A 20,809-nucleotide genomic window follows, 5' to 3' on the forward strand; every position below is an offset into this window, starting at 1 on the left:
TGTTAGCTAAGTGTTTTACTAAGTCTTTAGTCTTTGACTAAGTGTTAGCTAGTGTTCTATAAAGGTGTTTCATAGCCTTCTATTTTTGTAAATATCTTCATGCCACAGAAAGAAGTTCTGGGAGTACAGAAGGTAATCATAAGTGTTTGTTTAATAGTTAATTTTCTTACAATTTAGCAACTGGAAAATTTCACATGCTGTTACTTTTTCACTTCTGCATTATGATAATTGGTAGGATTAATAACAAATCTGAGACACTTCTAAGTCATCCTGTGTTTTATTTTTTCTAATTAGTTGAAAATCCCCAATGTGTGTAAAGTATATGAGATAAATAGCCAGTGTACTATTTGATTAATCAAAGGCACACTAGTCATAAACCTGGTTGGATTGAAAGAAACTATGTTATACTAAGTAAGAATATTTTGTTTCTCACCTCTCACAGTGTTTTTTTTAAATTATTTTTTAACTTAATTTAATTTTATTTTAGGCAATAGAGATTATGCCAAGGATGATCCGTTGGAGTTTAAGTCCCATCAGTGGTTTGGAGCATCTGTGAGGTCAAAACAGGATAAAATTTTGGTAAGTGTTTTAGATATTTAATAAGTTAACTTTAGTCAATTTATGTGGGAACACAGGAAGTTTTATGCTTGAAAGCTGATAGTAAAATTCAGTGTGCTAAAGGGCAGAGAGTTTAATCAGATCACTTAGCTCTGATCAAAGGCCACCCCTTCTAAGGATACCCTCTCTCTCACCCTTCACAGACTTGGCTTTTGCTACTTTCACCTTCATTCCTACACTGTTCATTTTTTTTGCCCTACTCGATGGTTCCCATCAGTTTGTTTCTATCCAGCCAGGTTTAGGAATAGTGTGCCGTTGATTAATCAAATGCCCTAGTACCTCCTCTCCTTACGAATAAAACACCCCTGCCTTTGCCTCATCGTCCCCTCTGCTACAGTCCCCTTCCTTTGCTCCCCTTTTCAAAGACTCGTTGAAAGTGGTTTCTATAGTAACCATCTCCACTTCCTCACTTCCCATCCTCTTCCCAACCCCTGCTGTCAGGCTCAGGTAGGCATGGGCAAGGTCATCCTTGACTTGCAGGTCAAGAATACTTTTCTTGCCCCCTCAAAACCATTCAACAAGGTCATTTGACCCATGCCTTTTGAAATACTTTTATTTCCTTGGCTCCTGGGACTCTGTGCTTTTCTGGTTTTCCCCTTTACCGCTGGTCGCTCTTTTGCCATCTCCTTTAATAGCTCTACTTCAGCTCAGCTTCTAAATGTTGAGGTGTCTCTGAGCTTTGTTCTGGGCCCTTGTCTTCTTCAACTACACCTTTTACCTAGCTGCTCCTATCCTATCCTGTGGCTCTGAACACAATCTATATGTCATAATCCCGAAATCTATAGCTCTAGCTCTTAATTCTCCTTGGATCTTTAGAAGTTGTATTTCCAAACTACCAATTTGACATTTTCATTTGTATATCTCATACATTATTCAAAATGAATGTGGACCAAAATGGAACTGTTAACCCTCCATCATAAAGGAAAAACCACAAAAGTAAGTATTTCCGTATAAACTTCCCCATCTTAGAGGCAGGACTCTCTACCCCATCCACCAGCAAGCCCTGTCAGTTCCGTCTCCAGCTTCCGGAATATATCCCACGGCCCTCAGTAAATCATCATCTCCACTATTTCTACCCTGTACCAAGCCACCGTCGTTCCTCTCCTGGGTCAGTGCAGTGGCTGTTCTCATCCCTCTGCTTCCTCTCTTGCCCCAGCTACAACCCATTCTTTATAGAAGGACCAGAGTGAACCAGAGCATTTCACCTGCCTGATTCAAATAGTCAAGCAGCTTTTCATCCCTCTCAGGGTAAAAATCTCATGCTCATCCTGGTTTTTATAAGCATCTGCGTAATCCAGTCACCAGCTGCTGACTCTTTGGTATCATCTCACTCCACCTCACATGTGTAGCTATACTAGTCTTTTTATTCCTTCCATACCAAGTCATTTCAGTTAGATCCTTAGTGTTTGTCCCTCTGCCTATCTTATGCTCATCTTACTGCTTTTCACTTCGGCTGGCTCCTTCTCATTCTGATTTCAGCTCTACTTTCATTTCCTCAGAGAGCCCTTCCCTATTTTAACTACTTGCATAGTATTTATTATTTTCTTCTTTTTTCCATTGGATTGTGGGGCATCAGGGAAGGATTTGTTTAGGAAGTGAAATTTCAGCAGAGCTTCAAAGGATGTGTCAAATTTTAGCAATTGGAGGTGAAGGGAGAGGTTGAGAATGGTGGCATTCTAGGCAGAAGGAGGTACAAAGAAGCAAAAATACGCAGAAGTGGCAAATACTCCACTCTGGAACATCAGGTACATGTAGAGAAGTGGTAGTGATTTCTTACTTTAAGTTTTTAGGGTAAATATAAAATAGCCCAGTGTTATCTGTAGTGTTTGTATTAAAATGTTTTGCTTCAAAGGATATTATAGAAAATTCATTGAATTTTTTCCAGCAAATTAAATTGTTATACTTTGGTAGATTACTATGCTGTTAAAAAACATGCATTCTACCACTTTTACATGGTGTTGAAGTCTATAAATCTGAAAGCAAAAAGGTCATAGTTTATTTGGAAAGTAAATAAAATAAGCACTGCAAATTCTTTTACTCTCTTCTTACTTGATAAATTATTTGCTTTATAACTTAGGGATATATTCTACACACATGAGAGTGTTATTTAGTTAAATATTGATTTGGTCTGTGCCCTTCAGTTTAGCACCTAACGTCAAGAAAGGTGCTACTCAAAATCATGATTTTGCTATTTTGAAAAAAAAAATACCTAGACTCCAAATATGGCCTTTAGAAGCATATGAGAAGAGTACTTTAAAAATCTTTATCCACTACTGTGATAAGGAATTTAAGGTAAAGGATAGGTTTGATTAATTTTATAAATGCTTATAAAGGTATATTGTAATCTGAGGTAGTATAGATTATATGAAACACTAATTTTTTTCAGAGAATTTTTATGTGTGGACTACCCCCTTTGATTTCAGGCCTGTGCCCCACTGTACCACTGGAGGACTGAAATGAAACAGGAGAGAGAGCCTGTTGGAACATGCTTTCTTCAGGATGGTACAAAGACTGTTGAGTATGCTCCATGCAGATCAAGTATGTATAGGAAATTGACCAGCTTTTACAAAGAGGTTTGGGAAGCCTAGGCTGTTAAAAAAGTGTGTGTGTATGTGTGTGTGTTAAAATTTGTAGACATACCGTACTGTTTGATGACAGCAAAATGAAGGCAATTTTATTAATGTAAAGAAATTTAGAATATGCAGTCAACAGGCTTATCTTCCTCCCTAAGAACTAGTTTTCATCTTCCTTGGTCAGTAATAATTAATATTTGATTTTGGAAATCTGCATTTTTAGTCACTATTAGTCAAAAGGTGCTCCCTTGAGCTTCTCTAACAGAGATGCAGACCCCACAGCTAACGATTCTGATTCAGCAGGTCTGGGTCAGGCCTAGCCACCTTCATTTTTAACAGACTCTACAAGGTAATTCTGATGGATACCAAAATTTGAGAACTGCAGCTCTATATTAATAATGATGTTAAAATTAAAAAATAATTGTCATAAGGAGCCAGAGTTTTTATAGGAAGGTGAAACATTGGGGTCAGGAGCCGGAGTCTGAATTTCCTTGCTTTTAATCAGTCTCTTTGTCAGTCTGTCGACTAAGCTCACTCCTCTTGATCTAAAAGATCTCACCCTGTTCTCTAATATTATTTGAAATTTCCAATGAAATTTATATTGTGACTAAAGATGATTTTGAGCACTTGTAATTCTGATTATGCTTTTCCAAACTCTGTATACTTTTTCCTTCTTGGAGATTGCAGTCCTTTTGCTTCTCCACTATTGTTGAATTGGCCACCACTCCAGATCCTCTTTATATCAGAAACATAAAAATAGCTTCTTGAAATGCAGTGTAGTGTTTATACCTGGACCACTTTTTAGGCCATTACTTTTTCTGTTCCACTGGTCACCAGGTAGTGTAGTAAAGAGAATTAATAACAAAAGTACAACATGTAAGACTCTTATTGCTAGACTTTTTTTCCATGTTAGGTAACTTGTGACACCAAAGTATCTATTTAGTCTTCAAAATCCTAAGCAGTTGAACCTCTGAGAAATTGCAAAATGATTTCATTAAACACTTATTTCTTAGCCCACTGCCCTGGCCCTACTTGTTGTAAGTGGGAGGTAAACATGAAAAGAATGATACGTACCCATAACCGCTTTATTAGAGTAGGTCAGAAAGCACACCCTGCGAGAATGGAGGAGGTGGGCAGATTTATCCTCAGTGTCTGACTACACCACCTTCTATTGGTGTTTTGGTCATAGTACTGTTGTCTTTGGTGGCATGTGGAAAATGTGAGGACTAAATTTGTGTTTTTAATTTCTGTATTGCGAAAATGTTCCTATGGTGAGAAGATAATTTCGTAGCTCTGAAGGATGAGCTAACCCTTGTGTGCCAGGCTTGTAACCTATTGTTTATGTGATGGACACACCTGTAAAATCACCTTTATTCTTTTCTGATACATGTGGGAACTGAGATTCAGACAGTTGAAGTCATTTTTTTCCTACATCTTATGGTAGTGAGTGATCTAATGAGGATTTTAACCCAGGTCTGTCTTATTCCAAAGGAATCTTTTCCCTGTATTACTAACAATAGAAAATGTTTTCCATTTCTATTTCCTCTGTATTAAGCACAACTTTTCTACAGAGAATACTGCTTTCAGAAGTGCAGGTTTGGGACTTCCCTGGTGGTGCAGTGGTTGAGAATCTGCCTGCCAATGCAGGGGACACGGGTTCGAGCCCTGGTCTGGGAAGATCCCACATGCCGCGGAGCAACTGGGCCCTTGAACCACAACTACTGAGCCTGCGCGTCTGGAGCCTGTGCTCCGCAACAAGAGAGGCCGAGATAGTGAGAGGCCCGCGCACCGCGATGAAGACTGGTCCCCGCTCGCCGCAACTAGAGAAGGCCCTCGCACAGAAACGAAGACCCAACACAGACAAAAATAAATAAATAAATAAATTTATTTAAAAAAAAATAATAGTCACAGGACAAGGCAGCTCCCATTCTACCCTTTAACAGCTTAGAATACTATTCACATGTCATGAAAATTGCTAAACATTACAAAGGAAACACTTTAAAAAAAAAAAAGTGCAGGTTTGGATAATTCCTGATGTAAGAGGACAAGAACCCTTCTGAAAACAAGCATTCTAACGATGATCCCTTGAGGATATACTGCCATGTTCAGCTAGTATTTTTCATCATTATGCTTCTTCAGTAACGACCAGTTCTCTTCTTAACATGTATTTAAAGGATTAAGACTGCGTGATGTAGCTGCTCATAATGCTTTCACTTTAATTGGTTTAAGCACAGACATTTTAACCTTATTTTCTGAAGTATTTAACATCCAAATCAGATCAGCAAACTATGGCTTGTGAGTCTGTTTTTGTAAATAAAGTTTTATTGGAACATAGGCACACCCATTTGTTTACATGTTATCTATAAAGGGAGAGTTGAGTCCTTGCCACAGAGACTGTATAGCCCCTAAGCCTAAAACATTTATTATCTGGCCCTTTACAGAAGATGTTTGCTGATCCCCGATCTCAATAGTAATACCTCAAATATTAGAAAAAGCAGAGAGAACAATCTTAAAAATATCAAAGTGAATGCCTTTCTTCCTAATAAGCTGGCTTTCAGTATCTCTTGATCATTGTATGTACTTCAGGGCTCAACCTTTGAAGTATTAAGCTACCTGCAGCCCAAAGTGCAAGGGGCAACCTGCCCAGAGAAGAACGCTCAAGAGTGGGAATCTCAGAACTTGGGTTATATTCTTGCACTCTGCCAACAACCTGTATATCTATAGTCATGGGTGATTCATCACTGGTAAAACGCTGATTTAGGCAAAAGACTCTAGAGATGCAATTTTTGTATTTTATGTCTTTTTCGTACTTCAATAAATTGTGTAACCCAATGGCTGATTTTACACAAGGCTGCCAGTTTTGTAGGGCTACATTGCCAACTTCTTGATAACTGCTTGTTTTGGTGGTGGTAGTTTGTGGGTTTTGTTGTTGTTCATTTGTTTGTTGTTTGCTTTCTTTTTTTTAACATCTTTATTGGAGTATAATTGCTTTACAATGGTGTGTTAGGTTCTGCTTTATAACAAAATGAATCAGCTATACATATACATATATCCCCATATCTCCTCCCTCTTGCGTCTCCCTCCCACCCTCCCAATCGCTCTAGGTGGTCACAGAGCACTGAGCTGATCTTCCTGTGCTATGCAGCTGCTTCCCACTAGCTATCTGTTTTACATTTGGTAGTATATATAAGTCCATGCCACTCTCTCATTTCGTCTCAGCTTACCCTTAACCCTCCCCGTGTCCTCAAGCCCATTCTCTACGTCTGTGTCTTAATTCCTGTCCTGCCCCTAGGTTCTTCATAACCAATTTTTTTTTTTAGATTCCATATATATGTGTTAGCATACGGTATTTGTTTTTCTCTTTCTGACTGACTTCACTCTGTATGACAGACTCTGGGTCCATCCACCTCATGCTTTTGTTTTTAATGTGACCTCTATGGATCTGTGGAACGTCACTCTATAAAAGTTTACCTTATTACTGATTATGTTTGCTTTTGGCTTCTCATTACTGTATCTATGACCATTCTTGGCATTATACAATAGGCTAAATGTCTTTCTGTTCTAAAAGTGCCTGAACCACAAATCATATGATTTAAATACTCTTTCATCTCCATCCTCAGACTGAGTCTTTGTTCTTTCTGTCTACTTTCTGATGATAATGTTATTTGCATATAGATTTTTCTCAGTTTTGATTTCTAGTTTGTTTTTTCTTCCCCTTGATGGTTGCTTAGGGAATTATAAATGCACTGCTGGCTTGAGATAGTGCAGCCTAGTGGTGTAGACACTCCTCACCTCAGATCCATGCTCTTTCATTTACTAGGTGGTTTACCATAGTCAAGTTCCTTAATTTCTGTGAGCCTCAGTTTTCTTATATGTAAATTGTGACTAATAATAGTATCTCTCATAGAATTGCTGTATAGATTTAAAAAGATTTTAAATGCTTTAGTACGGTACTGGGCTCACAGAAATTAAGGGCTTGATAAACATTAGCTGCTCTTACTATCATAACCAATAACATTATTTATAATATTGTCAGGCTTAACAAATAGCAGAAATATTAATTGTCCATAGAAATAAAAACAAAAGCCTTCACTGAAATAGATTATAGTCAACATAAAATTCTTTACATTCGCACTGTTTAATAGGTACCTGTTAAAATTTTAAAGGACGGTTATGTTTCTAGCTGGATGTTCTGGGAAACCAAATAAAGTAGATAATTGTACAGTATGATAATCAAAAAAGGATGTCTTTATAAATAGCTTGAAATAGTTCCCCAGATGCAACTTGAATAAAGGAAATAAACGGCTGACTTGAGGTCAGAGCAGAATTCCTTAGTATGATTCACTAGACACTGGAAGCCCCAGCCCTGCATTTTCCCATTGCCTCTTGGTTAGAAAAATTTACATTGGGGTAGCATTATACTCTGGAGGCTATTTTCTAAAAAAAATTCTAAATTTAGATATTAAGTGTGTAATCTTGGGGCAGTTCCCAGGTTTTAAAATGGGTTCAAAATTTTAGATGGGAGTATTTGACAAAAATTCTTGCAAGTTGTCCTCATGACTGAAAGTAGATATTTTTGGTTCCTGTATTTGGGTGGCAAATACAGGAATACTATAGCAAAATTATTTAGATATTGTGACATTGACTACAAGAATTCCTTGATGACTGAAGAGCAGCTGTTTTTCATTGTTGCTTATTATCCTCAAAATAAAACAAGGAAGAGTCTCCAGGCTCACTGTTACTTCTAGGTACAGTATTACTCATGATTAGAGTTAATTTATTATTAATTAGAGTTAATTATTATTGGCCAATTTAATAATTGAGTATAAAGGAGTAAAACAATTGAGTCTATTATCATTTGGAGAATACTTAAAAGTGTCATGTTTAAAAAAGTTGACTTTCTAAATGTGTTGTGAGAGTAGTTTTCGTATTTTGCTCATTGCAGAATATTAAATTAGGGTCTGGCCATCTCCCCAGATTCTGAACTACTTTTTTTCAGGTTTGTTGTTGTTGTTGGATATAAGTGTATATATAGGAAATGTATCAGGAATGTAGGTATCTCCTTTAAGTATTCATAATAACTTAGTGAAGACCTAACAACTGTAGGAGAATAATAGTAAGAAATGGAAATTTCAGATTGGAGTTTTTAACTCAAAGATTACAACTCATCATTGTTTTATGAAATCAAAGTATGAGTCATAGCCAGTAATTTTTAAAAAATGGAATGAAATATAATGTGTGTATGTTGGGTTGTGTGGGCTATGATATAAACTATAATCTTGTGGGTTGTGGTTAAAAATAAAAAGTTTGAAATCCACCATCTTAGGTGATCTTTCTGTCCCCTGCTGACTGGTCCAGGTACTTTCATCTCTCTCTGTTGCCATTTCTGATTAATGGGTGCTGGTAAACATGCATACAAACTTCTTGTGTGTGTGTGTGGTATGCGGGCCTCTCACCGCCGTGGCCTCTCCCGTTGCGGAGCACAGGCTCCAGACGCGCAGGCCCAGCGGCCATGGCTCACTGGCCCAGCCGCTCCGCGGCATGTGGGATCTTCCCGGACCGGGGCACGAACCCGTGTCCCCTGCATCGGCAGGCGGACTCCCAACAACTGCGTCACCAGGGAAGCCCCATACTAACTTGTTTAGAATGTGTTAATAACTCATTAAGTGCCTGAGTGAATGAACACTCTCAGAGACTAGTACATTATCTTACAGTTAGAGTGATATCAGATTTTTCTCATGTTTTGTTTTGTGTTGTTTGTTTTGGGGTTTGTGTATATTTCCAATCTTTTTATTTTAGAAAATATTGATGCTGATGGACAGGGATTTTGTCAAGGAGGATTCAGCATTGATTTTACTAAAGTAAGTTCTCATTTAAGACTGAGTGAGATTCAGATCTACCTTATTATCTAAGCCATGGTTAAAAATTAACTGGTTAATACTTCAGATTCTCTGTAACTATTACCTGTTTTATGAAAACAGCTAATAAAAATGACCCATGCATTTTGATATCCGTTGCTTTATATTATTCTCTCCCTAGGAGACATTGCTTGTTTGAAATAGACATCAAAATGGAATGAAGGACAGTAGAAAATCTCCTGAGTAGAAGATAGATAGCTGTTATGACTTAATATTAATATTACAATTTCCAGTTGGATAAATTTATAGACTATTAAACCTTTCTATTTTTGACTGAAATTGAGTTTTTGTAAAAGCTAGCAATGGGAGCTTTCTTACAAAATCAGAGTTTAGTTACATAAAAGTTGAAAAACATGCTTATTTACCATCTATTATGTGCCTACAGGCAACAAGTAAAGTTGAAGCAATTTAATTATTGTAAGAAAGCTCATATACAGGGCTCTATGTATTTTTAACTAAGCTGATATGCTCTCTAGAGTTGATAGTTTTTAAGCTATTTTTTAAAAATAAGAATTCCATTTATATTTTCAAAGGAAATTTCTCTTAAGTACTTTTCTTTATGTAATTTTCTTTTGTGTGTGGGGTTTTTTTTTGGTGGGATATATGAACATTTTGAATATCAAATTGAGACTATTAATTACTCCTAGAGAAGTCTCAAAAATACATTGCTTGGTTAAAAGTAGAGCTTCCTTAGAAAGCTTAATATGGCTTTCTTAGAAAATGCAAACAGAAGTGCCTTAAATTCATTAAAACAGCAGAAACTATAATCATGATTCAGAAAAACTAATAAAGCATTTTGTTATTTTTTTTAATTTGTATTTTATCTGTATTAAAATTTTTTTTCTAGATTAGATACTGGTAATTATAGTTGACTCTCCTTATTAAGTAATTGATTTTAATTCACTCAATTTGAAATTCATAATTCAAAACTTATTCATAATTACTTATAATTTAAAATTTAAGGAAGCAAAACAAAGAGAGGTAAAGTATATTAATGCATATTAGGTTTCAACTCATATGATGTGTTTTCAAATAGGTGTTGTATTAAAGCAAAAAGTGTCCTTATTTTCTGTACTTAATGCCAGTACAACTATAACCCCAGAAATATTCCCATACTATGAACAGTCATTGCTATATTAACTGTTTGCTTTCTTCAACTCATTTCTGAAAAATGGTGTCATTTTAAAGCAGACAACTTAGAAATATCTTTTACATAGCCATGGCCAGAGGTTGTTGAAAGCTTGAAAGTCTATATGTCCATTTGGAGAGAGAAAAATTTTCTCTTAACCTCCAGCAAGAGGAAATTTTAAAAATATTATGTTCAAACACTAACTACCTTGAATTAGATACTTATAATTTGTTACAGATGTAAGAAATGCTAGTCAGGTATAATTTGTATATATAATATACCCTGAAAAATTTACCCTCTAACCTCACTCTTGTTTAGATATGCAAGACACTAAAATTTTTCCTTTAGCTGAAAAATTTTTAATGATTATTGGAAAGGAAATTTGCCTATGTAGTCACAAAGGTGATATACAGAATTAAGGAGTGACTTTTTTTCTTACTGTAACCAATAATACTATGCTGATGGCACGTCATACCACGTGTGTGAAGCAGCCAAGATCTACGAATCTATATGTATATATATGTTTGTATATTTTCACATATTAAGTGAATATATTATAAGTTTCCTTTTTGATATTTATTGCATTGTGTTTTAGAAAAAGTATAGTGAAAATTACTGAATTAGATGAGTTTAAGACTTATGATTTTGTTTGCTTTAATATATACATGTTTAATATATGCATATAATATTTGCATATATATGTCATATATACATATATACTTGTATATGTAGCTTTTATGTTTATTACATTGCTCTCCATTTTTAAAGCTACCTGTTTTAAAATATGTATCTTTTTGTTTGATTTAATCTAGGCTGACAGAGTACTTCTTGGTGGTCCTGGTAGCTTTTATTGGCAAGGTAGGTTAATCTTTCAAAAACTACCCAATAATGACTGTGTTTCAGACTCATCTGGCTTATCATGTGCCTATGAGACCTTTCGAATTATTTTAAACAAAGAAATGGAAAAATAAAATTTAAATGTATAATCACTATCTTTGTATAAATTGTATAAAAATTGTATAAAATTTTTTTTAAAAAGGACTATAACATCATATAAGGTGTATGTAAAATATATAAATATATAACATAATATATAACATATATTGTATATATTCCTAGTAGAAAATAAACTGAATATTTTAAAAGTAAATTATAAAGTAAATTAATAAAATAATTTATTTTTATTGTTTATGATATGTACTTTTTCATCTCTGTACTTCAGAGGAAATGATGTAATTAAGCATTAGAAAGTGTGTGGAACTGATTTGTAATAGGTAAATTGTGGCCTTCCAAAAGCTCATGGTTTTAAACTTAATTTGAATTTGCACATTAAAATATTTAAATGGTTATTTTCTCATTAATCGCTGACATCAAGAATGATTTCTTTGTGTTTGGAGAGTTTTTTAAATAGAGGATCTTATTAAGTTTCAAAAGAATATATTAAACTGGCATTGACGATTGATGTAAAGATAAAACACTACATTCTTTAGTCATTTTCTGAGGACTAATAAAATTACCATTTGAACAAATGTATAACAGATCATTATTTTCTGACAGTTTGAAAATAGGTAACTATATCTGCTTATTTTCTTAGCTTATGATTCATTTATCATTAGAGACACATTTATTTAGTCAATATAGTCACATGTTTATTTTCTGCTAAAAAGTGCCATTTACCAGATTCTGTTATTCAAGCATTGTCAATATTTGGAAGAACTGGAAAATCTGTGACTATATTGATTTGCAAGTACTTTCTGATTCTGAATTTTACTTCTGTATTCTGCACTCTGCTTCCTTTACTTGCTTCCTTGTAGGAAAACCCGTGCTTTTGCTTTATAGAAAGGGAAACTAAAAGAGATTTGCTGAAGGAAAACAGGATGGAAGGAAAATAAGAAGGAATGAGAAATGGGAATAAGTGAAAAATTGGAAGGGATGGCAAAGGAGAAAAAGAAAAATCAGGCAAAGAGGATCAGTATGAGAAACATACTAAAACTGAAAATTTTGAATTTCTATGAATGGTACCTCTATTGGAAAATGAAATGATTTAGGAAAATTATACTTGAGTTTTACAGTTTTACAATAAAAATTAAAATAGCAGCTCTGACTCTATGTAAGAAAATAGATATTAATGCTTTCTAATTAGCTATAAAACATGGATTTATTTTTCTTCTTTACTGCTAGGTATGTCATTCAGTGGAAGGGAGGGAAGTGTCTGATCAGCATGTGAGGGAACCAAAGATAGATTTTGTGATTCTCAGTCAGGACTCTTTGTTAACTCTGCCTTTTTAAGAGACACAGCTGTGAACATGTTTAAATGACTTGTTCTTTTAATACCTTGAGCATGTACAATGTATGCATTCCTGTTTATTATAAATTAGGACAGATACTATTAATATTATATTCACTAGAGATTTATTATAAATGGTATATAATATGTAACTGAAAACTCAGTGACTGGGCGGAGAATATTTTGTTTTAATAAGATTAAAATCAGCACGTTTCACTGTGAATAGGTAAGATATTAGGATGAATTTTTCTATAGATCTCAGAATTGTCTCTGTAAGAATAGAGAAAATGATAATGATGTTTTATTCCAAAGACATGATAAATTTTCCTGTGTTCTTTGATTCAAGAAATATTTAATGAATCCCTCCTATGTGTTAGGTACTGTTTAGGCACAGAGGGTAAAGTAGTGGCCCAGACAGAAAGTGTTTCTGCCCTACAAACTCAGCTTATGTGACTGCAAAAATTGGAACAAGATTAATATCTTTAGCTTTTATGATTTTCTTTCTGAAATAGCAGAAATGAAGAGATTATTTTTCATATGTTATGGAGATGGCATTTGATAAATCAAACAACCTTTCTTGGGGCAGGGAGGCAGTCGATTTTTATGTAGTTGTCTGGATTTCTTGTGTACTTAATAACTTAAGGTTGGGAAGAAAAGTGAACTCACTCATTCAGGCTGCTTTCATAAAAGTGTCCAAATAACTTGTTAAAAAAATCAGTTTAACAAATTATTATGAAGGTAAAAGTAATTATTTCAGTAGGCTTTTCAAGTTCTAACTTGAAATTTGGTTTGGAAACAATCTTTGATTTTATGATTCCATTTATTTAACATTGATTTTTTTTTAGTGAATTAAAACTAATTCTGCATTTATAAATTTTTGTTTTTTAGCAGAGACTAATTTTAAGTAGTAGCTTGAATAGAAATAATTGTGACTTAAAAAATAATCAAATTTCAGATTTAGTATTATGAAGAAGAGTTATTTAAGGCTAATAATTAGAAAGACATATCTAATCTATTTTCTTTCATGCAGGTGCTATCCATCATCTGTGTCATAAAGTTCCCATTAGAAACTTGCCATTTATTTTATATATTTTTTTCAGGTCCACACATTTCAAATTATAATTTATTTTATGTATTTATTTCAGGTCAGCTCATTTCAGATCAAATAGCAGAAATTGTATCTAAATATGACCCCAAAGTTTATAGCATCAAGTATAATAACCAGTTAGCAACTCGGACTGCACAAGCTATTTTTGATGACAGTTACTTGGGTAGGTAAAATCAAAATATGGATTTATTTTCTGGTGTTGTGGTGGATTTGTCCTGTGTTTACATATGCTGCTTTCAGTAGGAAAATCTTTTGTGTGAAATAGATTAAGATTTTCTTAAAATATAGGGAACATATTTGTTATGAATACTTAGGTTATATTGTATGTCAGTAACTGAAATTTAAGAGCATGATTATTAACACAATGATAATAGTAATAGATAACCTTTAAGATATGCTTGGCCCATCCTGGGCATTGTTCTAAGTGCTTCCTTGTATTAACTCATTTAGTCCTCACAACAGGTCTATGAAAGTGTCCTGATGTTTTACTCCCATTTTATAGATAAAGAAACAGGCACAGAGAGGCAAAATAATTTGCCTAAAGCCCCTCACTTGTAACTTGCTTTTCTGAGATTCCAACCCAGGCAGTCTGACTCCTGAACTTTTATTCACTATGTTAAACTACAGTTTTGGTTTAGGATTTATTAACTTTTGTTCTCTCTCTTTAAATTTCTCATATTCATTAAACCAAATAATACATGACAGAAATAGTATTTTGCTGATTGAGAAAACCTGTTTTCGCTTCTTTATGATGCAGATTTACCCTGTTTTTAACTGACTCCTTTGTAAAGTTGATAAAACAGGTTTATATTTCTAACAGGGATATACTGTTTAAGTATTTAACTCCATTATTTTCTTTAAGATATATTTATCATATACATATGAATCTATTACTCCTAGAGGACAAAATATTACATAATTAAAGGAATTACTTGAAGATATTTTCCAGGAAAGCTTAGTCAGCAAGTACGCTGAAGATAACCAGTCCTGCCCTGATGGTGTCTTACCTTTGGTTCCCCTTTAGGTTACTCAGTGGCCGTCGGAGATTTCAACGGTGATGGCATAGATGGTATGATGCACTTGAACTATATTTAATCCTCTTTAAAAAAATGAGGCTAAGCATTTGAAACAAGTGGCATAGAAAAATTTCAGCAATTAAAGAGTTTTGAAATTGAGCTTGGTCTCTGGTAAACTTTCTCTAGCAGCCAAGGGGGCTGAGGGCCTCAATGACCTCTTGTCTGCTCCTTTCCAGCCCCCAGCACTTCAGTTATTTCTTCAGCTCCTCCATTCTTGATTTCAGCAGATTCAGTTCTCTTGGAGAGGCATAGTTTAATAGTTTCTTCTTTCTTCAGGCCCGTAATTTGTAACCTTCCAAGCTCTGTCAGTAAGGCTGTTACCCCATCCTCTCTCTGTTCATCTTCAGAGCTCAATCTGGGGATCCTAGGCTCTACCTGATTTTGATCACATTTCTGTGCCACTGCCACCTCTACCCTGTTTCACTTTGCTCTGAATTATCTTTCATTACTGTATGTTTAGCTTTTCTTCATTCTTAAGCCCTTTGCTCTTGTCTCTTCTCTTTCACAAGACTGTGAATACCTTGAGGGCACACATGCATTTATTTGAGGTTCTCAAGAATCTTTCCATGTTTCTTAAAGATTTGATTTTGTGGTTAAAAAATGCTGGGGTCATTTATTATGGAGTACCAAGTTTTTAAAATCTCTTACTCATTGTCTACTGAAATAATACTTAAAGCTTTCTGACATAACCACTTATTCCTGCAGTTGCCAATACTGGCCTTAAAAATGAGTAATTAAGTTTTTTCTTTTCAGACTTTGTTTCAGGAGTTCCAAGAGCAGCAAGGACTTTGGGAATGGTAGGAAAGTTAAAAGGTGTTTTCTAAAAATATCTGGGTTGTTTTATATTTTACTCTATTTCATATGCTTTTGTTTTTCCTGCACAGGTTTATATTTATGATGGGAAAAATATGTCCTCCTTACACAATTTTACTGGTGAACAGGTATGCTTTTAAAGTGTTGTGTTTTGTTTTATTTTTTTCTCACTTAACATTTTAACACCAGCACTTCCTAATGTCTTTAAAACTTTTCTTAGTAATATTCTGATGGTTTAATATTCAATATATAGTAACTGTTTAATATTTGATATTATAGATATAAAATAAGCTTTAAATATTTCTCCTTTGTTTTAACCAAAGTGATTTGTTTAAGTAAAGACTTGTAATTGCCCTAATAGCTTTTCTTTTTAAAGGAAATGCAGAATCTAATTGCACACATACAAAACCAAAAAATTCCTTTTTCCTTGCTGATGACATTAAATTATCTTTTAAAGAATGATCTCTGCCTTTTAATTTTATTAGATGTAAAACAAAGCATGGCCCAGATGTGTTTACTATAGTTATTACAAGTAAACTTCATTTGTGCTACAAGAAATAAAACATTCTTCAGTTAAAACTTAGTACTAGACATTCTCTACAATTACAGGCGTTTTATAATATTCTGTATTGTATGACTCAAAGATTGAAGTGGTAAGTTAGTACAGACATACCTTGTTTTATTGTGTTTTGTTTTATTACGCTTCATAGATTCTGCGTTTTTTACAAATTGAAGGTTTGTGGCAACCCTGAGTTGTCAGATGATGGTTAGTATTTTTTAGCAATAAAGTATTTTTAAATTAAGATATGTACATTGTTTTTTTTTAGACATCATGCTATTGCACACTTAATAGACTATATAGTATAGTGTAAATGTAAATTTTATATGTATGGGAAACCAAAAAATTTGTGTGACTCACTTTATTAGGCTATTTGATTTGTTGTGGTGGTCTGGAACTGAACCTGCAATGTCTCCGAGGTACGCCTGTAATGATGAAGGAAAAATTAATCAATAGGTAGAGAAAAAACGTCTCCTAGTTTGCAGATCTGGGATTTAAGCCCACTTCTTGTTCAGTTGACTCTGTTGGGCTTTGTGAGAGGATTGATAGGATGGGAAACTAGACCCGACGTCCCCAGTAACCTCTTCCCGTTTGTGTGGTGGTCAGGGTTGACACCTGCAGTTGACAGCCATTAGGCTTGTGGCAGGGGTGGCTGTCCCTTTGTGCTGTTGTGACTTCTTCACCTCAAGCAGCTTCTCCTGTCCGATGACCACGTGTGTCTCTGGATCTTGTTGTACTTGATCCTTGATGCTTTCTCTGTTCTTCCTCAGCTCTTTTGTGGGGGAAAGCACGGGCTTTCCATTAGGACAGACGTGGGCTCTCACTACTCACTACTACATTGGGCAGGGTGTTTCCCACTGTAAATCTGGTGGCTCATGTATAAAAATAGGGATACTGGTAACTTGCTCATGGGGTTGTGGTGAGAATCAAAGGAAAATATTTTAGTGATAATACCCAGGCCAGGACTTGTCTCAGTAAATGCCATCCTTTCTTTACAGTTTCAGGCCTGATGCCCTGAGAGACCAAGGCCCAAGAATAGTATTCTGTTAAATTCCAGTCAGCACTTCATCATGGTACCCCAAATACAATGCACTTTATTACCTTGTGATTGAACACAGATTGCACTTTTCATTTTCTCAATTACACTGTATAAATTCAAAATAGATTAACATATTAATCTCCCATATCATTCCCTCCTGATAGCTCAGCTAATCAAATTTTGGAAGCTTTGCTAACTTTACGTTTTTTTGGTTTGTTGACTCATCCTTCATTTTAGTTTGTCTTTAATCTGTCACCTCTCCCAGTTTTGTATGTCGGAGTCTCTTTAGAACTTTCCTTTTTCACATGTATTTCCAGCCAGGCCGCTCTGTCTGTGATGGCCAGCAGTCTCCTGTGGTGGGGAGAGGACATTCTTTCTCCCTCTGCAAAACAAGCCCATGATAAAACCAAGTACATTTGTACTGTGTGTAATTCAAAAGCAAAACCACTGGCACATAGTTGATTGAGATGTGAAACAAAAATGAATTCCAGTCTCTGTCTTTCCGAACAGTAATTTCTTTAGAGTTGTAGTGGTTTCACATAGGAAGAACCATTTATGACCTATTAATAATTATTATTTTCACTGCATAGGCATCATTTATAACTTCTTGAGTTCAGTTGAAACGTCTGTTTGTGACTGTCTCTCTTTCTGGTAGTGTGTTTGTCTGGTGTGCTTTGGGTAAGTGGAGAGGAAGGGAGACAGTAGGTGGGGCCTTGGAAGGAGGCTTGATTGTATTTGGACTTAAATGGCATGTGCTGAAGACACCAAAATGATATACATGTGCTATGTTTTGCCAGTAAATCTAGGAGAGTATGCAAGCCTCATTAACTGATTGTCATTGTTTTGGTAGGATAAACGAAAGAAGAAATTTAGATTGAAGCACTATATGCAGAGAAAAAAATAACCCTTTCTATTTCATAAATATACAACAAATATTAACTGTCTAAGCTAGTTGGATGAAATGTAAACATTTCATTTTCATCTTATTATCCAGATGGCTGCATATTTTGGATTTTCTGTCGCTGCCACTGACATTAATGGGGATGAGTAAGTTTAAAAAAATGTTTCCAGAAACAGTTTTCCTCTGTGTTTATGAACGCTTTACTAAAACTAAACATTTTTTCTTCTGTTTCTCTGTCCCCTTCCTGCTAATCTTTCTATTTAAGGAACCGATTTGAAGCAACCTTAATCACAAATACTAGAAAACCTTTATGTTGTTAAGAATTTCTTTCAATAGCTTTTATAATATGAAGGAATAAAGTAACTTTATGAATTACTCATAGTTTCTTAAAAGAGCTGAAGGAAGGCTTGAATTAGAAATGATCATTTCAAATGTGGCTATACGAGCTGTAGAAAGAGGAAAACTTGAGTTTTAATAAGAAAGAAAATGATTATTAGTAGTCACATGGAATTTGATCTTGCTTTTGGTGAAAAAGATTATGTTTTTTAGTTACGCAGACGTATTTATTGGAGCGCCTCTCTTCATGGATCGTGGTTCCGATGGCAAACTCCAGGAGGTGGGGCAGGTCTCAGTGTCTCTGCAAAGAGCTTCGGGAGACTTCCAGACAACCAAACTGAATGGGTTTGAGGTCTTTGCAAGGTTCGGCAGTGCCATAGCCCCTTTGGGAGATCTGGACCAGGACGGCTTCAATGGTAAGGTCAAAGTTTATAACAGCTGTGTGTCCTGATTTTCTGTGTCCACCTGGAAAAGTCCTGTACCCCACCCGTAGAAGTTCACTTGAGCAAACCTCCTTCCTGGAAAGAAGGATTTGAGTGACACACGAGGTTCAATGACAAGTTGCTCGTTTTCCTTAAAAATCAGAGCAAAATTTTCAAAAATTGATTCTCATGAGTTATTATTCATGCAGCCTCAGATTAGAGCGTTAGAGTGGTTAATTTAAAAAAAAAATTTTATTGGAGTATAGTTGATTTACAATGTTGTGTTAATTTCTGCTGTATAGCAAAGTGAATCAATTATACATATATGCATTCTTTTTTAGATCCCATATAGGTCATTACAGAGTATTGAGTAGAGTTCCCTGTGCTATATAGTAGGTCTTTATTAGTTATCTGTTATATATATAGTAGAGTATATATGTCAATCCCAATCTCCCAGTTTATCAAAGTGGTTCATTTTAGAAAGGAGCTTGCATTCCCAGGGAGCCCAGTGTGAGCTGGTGATTTTCTGTGTCTCTGTCCTGCTTAGCAGCAGTGCCCTCTGCTGTCCATTTGGATACAAGTGTAAAAAATGCTCCCAGGCATATTGTCAAGGCAATGCTGACCCTAATGCATCCCTCAAAGGTATTATTTGCCACTAATATTTTATTGTTGTAGCTGTCCAGAATATTCTGAGGGAGGTTATATCTCCCTTCATGGGGACAAGTAAAAAGGTATAAGCTCAGTGTTTTATAATAGTCCCATTTAAAAATTTAATTAATAGCTGTAGATATCTTTAAAAATCAAAGTTGGCATCTACTATAGAGTAAAATATAGATTACAAATTACCAAGTTTTTTTTTTTTAAAAAAAGAATACTGCTAAAAACCTTTCTAGAGGTCACAAAATGAAGAATTGAACTGTTGGTTTGTTTATATAATCAACAATATATAGGAATATGCCCCTGAAAATGTAAAGAAAGTTATAAATTAAGATGAAAGCTTCAAAAATGCAGATGACTCTCAAATCTCCCAGTTAGTAGTAGAAAAGGGAAATGTTTGTTTGGCCTCAAGACCCCACTCCTGCCTTGTGGGTAGTTTTATGTCACACTAGAAGTGTCATCTCTCACCCTAGAAGTTTTCATTGTTAGTGAAAAACTACTCAAGGGGACATTTTGCTTCCTAAAATAGTCTTAAAGATTTTTTACCACCAAGAGAACTTAACATAAATCAAATGGAATTCTGGTATAAAGTTCAACATAGAACTGTAAAAGAATACTATAGAACAGACCAAATCATTACTTATTGATAACAAAGACTACCTAGAAAACACAGGGCCAGATTCGAGGTTCTACCTTGAACACACCTGAGTTCTTTGCTATAGCTGGGCCTGTCTCCAGGTGTTTTGGTAGAGCCTGGACGTGTTTGCTGTCACCTTGTCTTGAGGATATTCCACACACTTTAAAGAATGTTTCTTTAATATCAGGATCCAGACAACATCTCATCCTGTTTTCCCTATTTCTATTAAAATGTATTACCTGTGAACACAAAAATTATAAGGAATGACAGCTAAAAAATATCGAAGTTTTACAACGAGTTTACAAAGAGATTTTACTTTTAGAGATAGATACCATAGAGGATGATTTTATTCTCCCAAAGTATCTCCTGGGGGTCTTAGTGTCCCAAAGAGTAGATTGTGAATGACAGTGTCTTCAGGAGAAAATGATCTGAGCTGTTATTTATGTAACTATATTTATATAGTTTATATGTGTATATATATATATGTATTTGTAGTTTATATGTATATATAGTTTATATATACATATAATGAAGTATTAGTTGTAACCTGGATCTTTTCCTTGTTCAGACCTGATGACATTGACTCTTTGTTATGTCTTTGCTGCTGTTTTCCTCCCTTTCCACTTACACCCACTGGAAAAACCCTAGGTATCATCAAGAGGGTTGCCGAAAACAAAACAATAAAATTATGTTCCACAATTATGTGGAGTTTTTGTCAATACTTCTCCAGAAAGGC

At 34.9% G+C, this 20,809-nt stretch overlaps 1 protein-coding gene across 2 annotated transcripts in view; it reads left to right on the forward strand.

The window, feature by feature from the left end:
- Positions 1 to 20,809, forward strand: part of ITGAV (integrin subunit alpha V) — an 86,593-nt gene that overhangs the window by 32,987 nt on the left and 32,797 nt on the right. For both annotated transcript variants that reach the window (XM_082841294.1, XM_082841295.1), the window contains exons 3-12: positions 488 to 579; positions 3,042 to 3,156; positions 8,991 to 9,052; positions 11,051 to 11,096; positions 13,671 to 13,796; positions 14,658 to 14,702; positions 15,463 to 15,506; positions 15,594 to 15,650; positions 18,115 to 18,167; positions 18,571 to 18,773. In XM_082841294.1, coding sequence (XP_082697420.1) covers positions 488 to 579; positions 3,042 to 3,156; positions 8,991 to 9,052; positions 11,051 to 11,096; positions 13,671 to 13,796; positions 14,658 to 14,702; positions 15,463 to 15,506; positions 15,594 to 15,650; positions 18,115 to 18,167; positions 18,571 to 18,773 — 843 coding nt within the window. The remainder of the gene's footprint in view (positions 1 to 487; positions 580 to 3,041; positions 3,157 to 8,990; positions 9,053 to 11,050; positions 11,097 to 13,670; positions 13,797 to 14,657; positions 14,703 to 15,462; positions 15,507 to 15,593; positions 15,651 to 18,114; positions 18,168 to 18,570; positions 18,774 to 20,809) is intronic.

Source organism: Leucopleurus acutus, assembly GCF_964270905.1.
Source record: "Leucopleurus acutus genome assembly, chromosome: 6".
NCBI classification, from domain to species: domain Eukaryota; kingdom Metazoa; phylum Chordata; class Mammalia; order Artiodactyla; family Delphinidae; genus Leucopleurus; species Leucopleurus acutus.